Consider the following 11,020-nt stretch of genomic DNA (forward strand, 5'->3'; position numbering starts at 1 on the left):
TCCTATATGTATACTAATTATTGCAAATCAGGGAAACCATGGGACCTATGTTTCTTTGAGTCTGGTTTACTTCATTTAATATAATTTTTTTCAAGTCTTTACTTTTTCTAACAAATGGGGCAGTGCCATTCTTTCTGATGGAGGCATAGAATTCCAGTGTGTGTGTGTGTGTGTGTGTGTGTGTGTGTGTGTGTGTGTGTGTGTGTGTGTGTGTGTGTGTGTGTGTCTACCACATTTTCTTGATCCATTCATCTACTGAGGGGCATCTGGGTTGGCCCCATGTCTTAGCTATGGTGAATAATGCTGAGATAAACATAGTTGTGCTGGTAGCTTTAGTATGGCTTGTTTATGATCATTTGGGTAAATGCCCAGAAGTGGGATTGCTGGGTGATAGGGGAGCTCTATGTGGAGTCTTTTATTTTTTTCTAGGCCTGAACTCTGGGCGTGGGCACTGTCCCTCAGCTCTTCAGCTCAAGGCTAGCACTCTACCACTTGAGCCACAGTGCCACTTCTGTTTTACTCTGCTTATGTGGTGCTGAGGAATCAAACCTAGGGCCTCATGCATGTAAGACAAGAACTCTACTATGTATAGTCTTCTGAGGAACCTCCATACTGCTTTCCAGAGTGGTTGAACAAGTTTACACTCCCACCAACAATGCAGTAGCGTTCCCTTTTGGCCACATCTCCTCCAGAATCTGTCATAATTAGATTTTTGATTATAGCCATTCTGACTGGGGTGCGATAGAATCTCAAGATGTTCTTTTGATTTGCATATCTTTTATAGACAGAGATATTGAGCATTTCTTCATGTATCTACTGGTCATTCTCATTTCCTCTTCAGAGAAGTCTCTCTTTAAGTCTTTAGCCCACTTATTAATGGGACAGTTGTTTCTTTGAGGATTTGTTTTTGGGTGATTTAATTTTTTGAGTACTAAGTATATTTTAGATATGAAACCCTTGTCTGTTGTATGGCTAACGAAGATCTTCTCCCAGTCTGTGGGCTTTCTATTGATCTTGCTAGCTATGTCCTTTGCCATGCAAAAGCTCTGCAGTTTCATGCAATCCCATTTGTCCAACCTTTCTTTAATTTGTTGTGTTTCTGTGTCTCTGTTAAGAGAATTTTGGCCCGTGCTAAGGAGACCTAGAGTTTCTCTTATTCCTTTCTGTAATGTTTTCAGGGCGTCTGCTTTTACTTTGAGGTCTTTGATCCATTTGGAGTTGATTCTGGTGCAGGTGAGTAAATTTATTTTTGAACAGTGTCACCCCCCCTTCATTTCTCCCTGTTTTTTCTCTCCTGACTCCCTTTCCCCCTAAGTTGTATAGTTCCTCTCCCACACAATGTCTAAAGAGTATCACTGCTGAATAAGTTCACACTTTGTACCACTCTTTCTGGGCTTCCTCTTCTCCTGCCAAATCAGATAAATTTACATACAAGACAAAAGGGACAGAAATAATAAACCACAACAAGGGGAAATACAAAGAAAAAAGAACCATAAAAAGTAAAATGAAAAGCCTCTTGTTTCCATTTCTTGGAGTTCATTTTGAGAAGCATTATTATGTATGATAATATGCACATAGATATTGAGCCCTTATGATGTTCTCCTAATAATATCCACTAGATCAAGAAAATGTGATACACACACACACACACACACACACACACACACACACAGAGGAATTCTATAGTTACATCAGAAAGAATGATATTGCCCCATTTGTAAGGAAATGGAAAGACTTGGAAAAAAGTATATTAAATGAAATAAGCCAGACCCAAAGAAACATAAGTTGCATGTTTCCCTCATTTGTAATAATTAGAATGTGCCTATAAATCCACAAGTAAACCCAATGGATTGGAAAAGTCAAATAACTACACTTGGACATGATAAATTATATATAAATTCACACAGTGAATGTTTGTAATCATTTTTTCCAGGCACTAATTTATGTTAGACATGAAAGGCCCTTCTTACTAGGAATTTCTGTAAGATCTTACATGTAACAGAAATACACATTTGATTTTGGTGTATTTGAAAAATTTAATAAAAAGATTACTTCTGACTAATGTTAAAAATTTACAGTGCAAAGTGTTATATTTGAGTCCTAATGGTTCCTTTCTATTGATGATATAATCAATGTGAACTGAAGACTCAAAGAAATAAAGACTGGAAATACATAATACAACATTTGATATAGAGTATATATTTAAAATACACTGAATCTTTTCTAATTTCACATATATTTTATGTATGTGTGTGTGTGTGTTTGTGTGTGTGTGCACGCGCGCGTGTGCGTGCGTGCCTGTCCTGGGGCTTGAGGCTTGAACTCATTTCTTGGGCACTCTCCTTGAATTTTTTTATTCAAGGCTAGTGCTCTACCACTTGAACCACAGATACACTTCTGGCTTTCTTTTTAATTAATTGGAAATCAAATTTCATGGACTTTCCTACATGGGTTGGCTTTGAACTGTGATCCTCCGTTCTCAGCCTTCTGAGTAGCTAGGATTATAGGCATGAGCCACTGGCACAGGGCTCTAACTTTATATTTTTACAAGATAGTTCCAGGCAGTAAAGTCCCCCTGTAAGACAATTATCTCCAATTAACCACCCAAAGCCCTGGTATGGGGCTGTGGCTCAAGAGATAGAGTACTAACCTTGAGCACAAAGAGGTTCAGAGACAGCACCCAGACCCTGAGTTCAAGCTCCAGAATCAACAACAAAAAAGGACTTGAATATCTATTTTGTGAAGACCTGCAAATAACCAACAAATGAAAAGATGCTTTTTACCTCTAGCCATTATAGAAATGCAAATCAAAAGTACAGAAAGATATCTCATCTCCATGAGGAAGATAACAAGAATAACAACAACAATGGGTAACATAATCTCGACTGTTGGCAGGAATATGGAGAAATTGGAACCCTTGCACACTATGAATGTGGTGGTAAAGAGTGTTCAAGTCCAGTGACATATTGAAAATGAGACTACTCTTGGGCATTGATGGCTCATGCTTTTAATCCTAGTTACACAGGCTGAGATCTCAGAATGGGGCTTGGAAGACAGCCAAAGCAGGAAAGTTCGTGAGACTCTTATCTTCCATTAAACACCAAGAACAAAATAAAGCTGAAAGCGGAGCTGCGGCTCAATGGTAGAGCACTAGCCTGGAAGAAAGAAAAAGCTCAGGGATAGTGTCTAGGCCCTGAGTTCTAATCCTATAACTGGCATAAAAAATGGGAATACCGTAATGTAGTAATCTCACTTCTGGGCATACATACAAAGAATTAAAAAATTAGGATTTCTGAGACATATTTATTTGGCATATTCACGCTTATAATAGCACTTAAGTGTAGTAGTTGTAGGTGACAGAATGTAAAACTTATTTCTCTGGCTTACTATATTTGTGAACTTCTATGTATCTCAAATCTATTGATGATATATAAATATATTGATGGAAGGTACTCCAGAAAACGTTTCACATTTGAATGAAAAAATCACTGAAAAGCATCTTTTAGAGTTCCTGGAATACAGAAGTGTTTTTTAAACAAAGCAATCTTGAATATTTTTGATTTCCTTTCAGGATGCACTTGGCATTATTGGTCTAATAGTCAGATATCCCCTGGGGACTTGAAGAAACAAGGAACATTCACTCACTAGACTTCTCCCTCCTCCTGGAACCTGGAAAGCTCCATGGACAGATCACAGAGAAAAATCTATTCTCTGGAGGAGTTAGTGTTTGGATGCTTGGCAGAAGCCAAGGGAACTGAGGTGTCTAGGGAAAAAGCAGAATGTTGGAGTGTCTCCTGGGAATGTAAAGATAACTTTGAATCCTTATCTTTGATCTCCTGTGGTGCTTGATGTTTCTCCTGTGCAAATCCTCCTTGCTCTGTCTAGAGAAAAACATGGTTTACCAAAGATGATCAGAGAAAGATGTAGGTAACTGACCTAGAGATCAGGGGTTGAGGGTCATGGAGCATTTAGACTAAGGTCACACCAGAAATGAGAATTCAAGTCCCCTAACTATAAAGGTTGGTGAGATCTCAAGAGTATGGCTGATTCTGGAAATAATTGGAGAATAAAGGAGTTGGGAGAAGGGGAAGAAATACAGGTCTGTCTATTTGATTCAAAGCTAAAAGAAGGATGGGTAAGTACAACCTTTGGATAATGGATGGATAAGTTTCAGGGACCAAGAGGAATTATGAGAAAAGACTGAGCAATAAGCTGATAGGGGCATATTTGTGGAGGAAAACAGGGTTATCAAATAGAAGGCTCTACTGTTCACATGAATTATGAAAAACTTTCACCTTTAATGAAAATTTCATTTGAATTTGGAATTTCCCATCCTTCAAAGGGGAAATGAAAAGTGTTCGTATATCCTATGATTTAGTTATGGCAGATAAGTAAAAGCAGGGGCCAGGGCAGGGGCTAGAACTACGTCTTAATAGAAGTTGGCTAGAGGTTTTTTTTTTTTTTTTTTCTGTTTTGTGCTAGTCTGGGGGATTGAACTTGGGGCTTGGATATTGTCCCTGAGCTTCTTTTGCTCAAGACTAGTGTTCTGCTATTTGAGCCACAGTTCCACTTCTGGCTTTTTTTTTTTTTTTTGATAGTTTGTTGCCTGGGCTGACTACCAACTGCAATAATTAGATCTCAGCCACCTGAGTAACTAGGATTACAGGCCTGAGCCACAGGCACCCAGCTGGGTTAGAGCATTTGGAGAAGATTGCACTTCAACAACCAGGAAGCTACTGGATCTGAATATTAATCTGGGCAGTGATGGTGTGGTATGTTCATGTGTTCACATCATAATGCTTATGAACCTGTGTGCCTTAAGTTTCTGCATCTTAGACACATATATGTGTTTTATGTCAGGTGAAGAAGAGTTAGCAAAAAAAAAAAAATTAGGAAACAGGTAGCGATAAAACCAAACCCCGTACATGGCAACATACTTGTAGTGGAGGCCACTATTGATCTTAGCAACAAAACTTTAGTAGAAATAATTTGAATAAAATAAAAATTTTAAAGAAGAAGAGAAAACTCAGTCAAAGGGGCTGGGTTTTTTTGGACAAGACTAAAACTATGTGTGTGTGTGTTCTCTTTCAGTGTTGATAAAGAAAAACAACAAAGTAAGGGCAAAAATACCCCACATTCTAATTGGCTTAGATGAGGTAGCCAGGGCTGGACAGAGGAAGGCTAGGGGAGGGCATAGGCCAAAGTTCCCCTCAGAAGGAAGCAGCCAGGAGAGGAAGATGGTCTACTAGAGGTAATGCGGCAGCAGGTGCTGTGGAGCTTTAGGCAGTAATGCTCCACACTGGAGTTGTTGCATGCAGAATGCAGACAGCTGTCTTAGGGATCTCTAGAGAAATGTTCAGTCTTCTGCCTTGAAAGCGCTGCCCTTCCTCTCCTGATCTATTATGCAAGGTGTTTCACCTAATGGCTCTAACAAGCAAAGTTCTTTTTTATGAATATTTTTTATTGTGAAAATACTGTACAGAGGGGTTAGAATTACATGGGCAAGATAATGAGTACATTTCTTATCAAGTATTGTAGCCTCCTCCTTTGTTTCCCCTTCCCATCCTCCCCCTCCCGCCCCCACCCAATCCTCCTCCCCCCCAAAGTTGTAAAGTTCGTTTTCGACATAACGACTTGTTTGTCTCATTGTTGCAATAGGTTCACCTGTATCCCTATTTAAACGATTTGTTTTTCCCCTTCCCCTAAACAAATTATAACAACATCAAATACAGTGAAAGCAGGGGTTATATCATGGGGGAGGGACATACAAAGCAACAAAGAAATAATGTTATAAATGTGTTAGAAACAATTGCATGAAAGAAAAAAACATTGGAAAACATATTTTAGGGTTCATTTCCCTAACATCAACTTAACTGACCTTTTCTTAACAATCAGAGTTCTTAGTAATTATTTGCGATGATCATGCCGTCATCCAATCTGTGTCATTCTGATAGGATTTTTGGTTTAGTTACTGGTCTGTTGGTTTCAACAAAAGACACGATCTTTAATCAAGTCCCAGAATTTTTTTTTTTTACTTTATTTTATATTTTTACAAAATTCTTAAAGAGGAAGGGGTAAGAATGCTTGGCAAGAAACCTATCATTACCTTACTCATATAACTATAACCCTCTTTACAATAAAATAAAAACTTTAAAAATCCTACACATTTCACTCAAGGCTGGGCTGGCATCAGAGTGCTATGTCCATCATTGAGTAGCTCTTCAGGATGTAAAGTGAAGGACAAATGTATGTCACAGTTGGTTAACAGAGAAAATGTCTTCTGCAGCTTAAAGGATGCCAAGCACTGAATTCCGTCAGTCCAATCTACCCTATAATTCATCTCATCCCAGAAGAGAAATTAAAAAAGGCTAAGTAGAGACAGTATGCCTAGGGAAGGACAGTCTGTAAAGCCTTTATTGAGAGGAGGCACTGGAGGTGATAGCTAGTCAGGCTAGTGGTGAAGTTCAGAAAACAAACCCTGTAGAAAGCCACCTAGACAGCTTTGGAAACCAATCTTGGGTGATGTCTGACTACTATGACGTCAGCAGAAGTTACATAATTGGTGTAGTGATCTACTAGGCTGAGATCTTAATAGATGTAATATTATGGCAAGAATGAGGTGGCTCAATTGGATTTAACAGGATCTGACCCACACTTGTGATCTTAGTATGATACTCAGACAAAACTACATGTGCACATCTTCAGGAAGTAGAATAATCTGAGAGTAGAAGGTAAAGCAGCTGATTATTATTTGGTCGGTCATGGGGCTTGAACTGTGGGCATGGGTGCTGTCCCTGAGCTCTTCAGCTCAAGGTGAGCCTTCTACCACTTGAGCCACAGCCACTTCCGGTGTTCTGGGGGTTAATTGGAGATAAGAGTCTCACAGACTTTCCTGCTCGGGCTGGCTTTGAACCATGATCCTCAGATCTCAGCCTCCTGAGTAGCTAGAATTACAGGCATGAACCATCAGTGCCTGGCAAATTAAGTATATTATTTGGAACACTCTACAACCACAGGAATTGAGAAAGCAGTTCACTAGGCTTTATTGAACATATATATGCCAAACATTATGCAAAAGACTTTAAATAGCTTCTCATTTGAAAATGCCTCTTTGGCCTACGGACTATAATCTCCATGTTGCTAATGGGCAAATTAAAGGTTGGCAAGTTTTCATAATTTGACCAAAACCAACTTGCTGGCAAGTATAAGAGTAGGGTGTTGAGTCTGATGAGTATGACTAGCAATAATAACTCTGGCCACTTTTTTCCCCCTGCTTCTTGCTGATGGAGGATCATCACCGTTTTTTGAGTAGTGCAACAGAGGAATGCAGAATGTGTCTGCTCTATTCTAAGGAAACTCAATGTTCCCATAAGAAAATCAACTGATGTCTCCCTAAACTGAGTGATACCAGTGAATGAAGAAGAATCTGCTGGGTGTTCTCAGAGATCTCTGTGTGAATTATACATGCTCAATCTCCAAATGAAAGCAAAGAAACCAAGCAACCTAACAGGAAAGGAAGTCAAGTCACATTTTCTTAGATTATCTCAAGTAGTTTTACTTCTCATTGTAACAGTTGGAAAAATCAGTTCTTATATTTCAACATATTACATATATGCTAGGTGATAATAGATGAAATATCACATTAAATCATATCAACTGTCTTGTATGAATGTTTGTTTTAAATTACAATTCAAGAAATATAGTAAGATTATAAATCCTATGCTAACAAATTTATTTGTTAGCATAATGCTAACAAATAATACGTTGATTAAACATTCTTCAGTTTCTTAACAGTAAAACTTTCTATTTTTTCAACTGTCTTGTTAGTTTAATATGATGACAAGATTCACTATAATGAAGAATCAAAAGCTTATAGTAGATTGATGTACACTATAGACTCATTATTTCATGTGTATTGCATCATTGAATCAAACAGTAGGAAATCCTGGCTGAAAGTTCAGAGAATAAGAAAATTTCTAGGTAGTTTATTATTTGTTCTCTGCCTTCTTTTCTCTTTCCCTCCCTCCTTTCTCTCTTCCTTCCTTCCTCCCTTCCTCCCTCTCCTTCCTTCCTTCCTTTCTTTGTTTCTTTCTTTCTTTCTTTGTTTCTCTCTCTGTCTCTCTTTCTTTCTTTCTCTCTTTCCTTTCCTCTAATTTTTATCATCCTTAAGTAGTTGACAAAAAGGTTTCAGTGGCCAGTGGCTGGGATGTTGCTCAGTGGAGGAGCACTTGCCTAGGAAGTGCAAGGTCCTGAGTTTGGTCCTCAGCTCTGGGGAAAATAAAAGGCAAAAAAGTTCCAATTTATAAGTAAAATACATCTTGATCAATGTCACCTCTTTCATCATTCTCCCCCATCTCTCCCATATAATGCTTCTTAATAACCTTATTTTAACTCATTAACGAAACTTAAAATGCTTCTTCATGTTTTATCTAGGTACCATCCCAAGGGAACATAATATGCCATTTGACTTCAAGAAATTCATTGCTTAATCAACAATTATTTAACTTTTATTAGGTGAGCCCAGAGATGAAATTAAAATTGTTCTCAATGCCACAATGAGATGTAAATCATTATGTCGAAAAACAAACTTTACAACTTTGGCGGGTGGAGGAGGAGGGGGCCTAGGGGGGGAAATAGGGGGGGAGGATGGGAAGGGATGGGAAGGGGAAACAAAGGAAGGCTACAATGCTTGATAAGAAATGTACTCGGGCTGGGAAGGTGGCTCAGTGTTAGAGCGCTTGCCTTGCATGCCTGAGGCCCTGGGTTCGATTCCTCAGCACCACATAAGCAAAAAGAAAAAATCCGGAAGTGGCGCTGTGGCTCAAGTGGTAGAGCGCTAGCCTTGAGCTGAAGAGCTGAGGGACAGCACCCAGGCCCAGAGTTCAGGCCCCACGACTGGACCCAAAAAAAAAAAAAAAAAAAGAAATGTACTCATTATCTTGCCCATGTAATTGTAACTTCTCTGTATGGTATTTTCACAATAAAGAAAAGAAAAAAGAAATTAGAATTGTTTCCTCATATTACTGATTTTGTTGAAGTTCTTCATTTCAATGAAGTAATATATTACTCTTGCACTTGGGCTTGAACTCAAGCATTGTGCTGCCACTTTGTTTTCTTGCTCAAGACTAGGGCGTTACCTTTTGAGCCACACCACCAGTCCAGCTTTTTTCATGATTAACTAGAAACAGAGTATTAAAAATAGACTGTGTCTGAAGACATGAGCCACGGGCACCCAACACATATTTACCTTTGAATAAACTTGGTCTGCACAGTCCTTGAGAAAAGGCTCATAGTTTAGTGCACATAGTACAGTCATGGATAGAATACTGGAATTGTCCATATAGGTCTCTCGTAGATCAATGTGGAAAATTTCATGAAAAATAAGAAGATGGAGGCATAACTTGACCAAAGGGGATGGTGTGTGTGTGTGTGTGTGTGTGTGTGTGTGTGTGTGTGTGTGTGTGTGTGAAAGAGAGAAAGAGGCAGCAGAGATGGGAGAGAAGAAGGGAAGGAGAGAAGGAGGAAGGGAAAGATAGAGGGAAAGAAAGAGAGAGAGAGAAATAAAACACAAGAACCCTTCAATTATGACTAGAAATTAGTAAGGTAATGAGATGGAAGAATGAACAGGATAACTTAACCAGATTTATTTCGTGGACTTGAAATATTACCAAACTGAAAACACGTTTAGGGTTACTAAAATGAAAGGTTTGAACATAGCTTCTAGAACTGCATCATATTCTTTCATTTCTTTGTGCAGTAGTAAGAAAGCAATGTCATTGATGATGCTGGGGCCAGCTTACAACCACACAATGGAGTCCCCGGCCGCCTTCATCCTTGTGGGCATTCCAGGTTTGCAGTCTTCATATCTCTGGCTGGCTATCTTCCTGAGCGCTATGTACACCACAGCCATGATAGGAAACACCCTCATCATGACTGTGATCTGCATGGATTCTACTCTCCAAGAGCCCATGTATTGCTTCCTGTGTGTTCTGGCTGCTGTGGACATTGTTATGGCCTCCTCTGTGGTACCCAAGATGGTGAGCATCTTCTGCTCAGGAGACAGCTCCATCAGTTTTCATGGTTGTTTCACTCAGATGTATTTTGTCCATGCAGCCACAGCTGTGGAGACAGGACTGCTGCTGGCCATGGCTTTTGACCGCTATGTGGCCATCTGCAAGCCCCTACACTACAGTAGGATTCTCACACCTAAAATGATGCTGCGAATGTGTGTGGCCATCATCAGCAGAGCTGGCATAGCCATCACTCCTTTGATTTGGATGTTGATTCATCTTCCTTTCTGTGGCTCCAATGTGGTTCCCCATTCCTACTGTGAACACATGGCTGTGGCTAAGTTAGCCTGTGCTAACCTCATGCCCAGCAGTCTCTACAGTTTGATTTGTTCTTCCATTATTGTGGGCTCTGATGTGGCCTTCATTACTACCTCTTATGTCTTGATTCTCAGGGCAGTATTTGGTCTTTCCTCAAAGAATGCTCAGCAGAAGGCATTAAGCACTTGTGGGTCCCATGTGGGGGTCATGGCTCTATACTATCTGCCTGGAATGGTGTCCATTTATGTAGCCTGGTTAGGGCAGGGCATAGTGCCCTTGCACACCCAAGTATTGTTAGCTGATTTGTACCTGATCATCCCACCCACCTTAAATCCCATCATTTATGGTATCAGGACCAAACAAATAAGGGAGAGAATATGGAGTTTGCTGACTCGTTGATTCCTACCATTCCAATCAGGGCTTATGAATATAAGACTTTTCAGGTCTTGAGCATTCCAGCCAATGATAAAGATGCTGTGGAAATCGGTGGAGCTAGATTGATTTACATTTCATTATAGAAACAGATGAAACTATAAAGAGTTATCATTGAATAACCTTTCAATTCTAGTTGGAATGATTCTTTTTTCTGACATATTTATTCCTATCTGTATCAGGGGTAATTTTTGGACAGAGAATTTACATTTAGGATTTTTGTTTCCAACTTTTTTTAACCCATATTTCCAGCCTATTAT

The 11,020-nt window shown here is 39.4% G+C and overlaps 1 protein-coding gene across 1 annotated transcript; it reads left to right on the top strand.

Annotated features, from left to right (window-relative positions):
• The first annotated feature begins 9,764 nt into the window (after positions 1-9,764).
• Positions 9,765-10,727, top strand: LOC122113771 (olfactory receptor 52I2-like). Its single transcript, XM_042686858.1, has one exon. It carries the CDS (start codon positions 9,771-9,773, stop codon positions 10,725-10,727), a length of 957 nt encoding a protein of 318 aa, XP_042542792.1. The 5' UTR covers positions 9,765-9,770.
• The last annotated feature ends 293 nt before the right edge of the window (positions 10,728-11,020 follow it).

Source organism: Dipodomys spectabilis, unplaced genomic scaffold (assembly GCF_019054845.1).
Source record: "Dipodomys spectabilis isolate Male_0828 unplaced genomic scaffold, ASM1905484v1 ptg000003l, whole genome shotgun sequence".
NCBI classification, from domain to species: Eukaryota; Metazoa; Chordata; class Mammalia; order Rodentia; family Heteromyidae; genus Dipodomys; species Dipodomys spectabilis.

Excerpts from the sequence above, each read along its gene's own strand:
- LOC122113771 (XM_042686858.1), top strand. The coding sequence starts at position 9,771 with ATGTCATTGATGATGCTGGGGCCAGCTTACAACCACACAATGGAGTCC.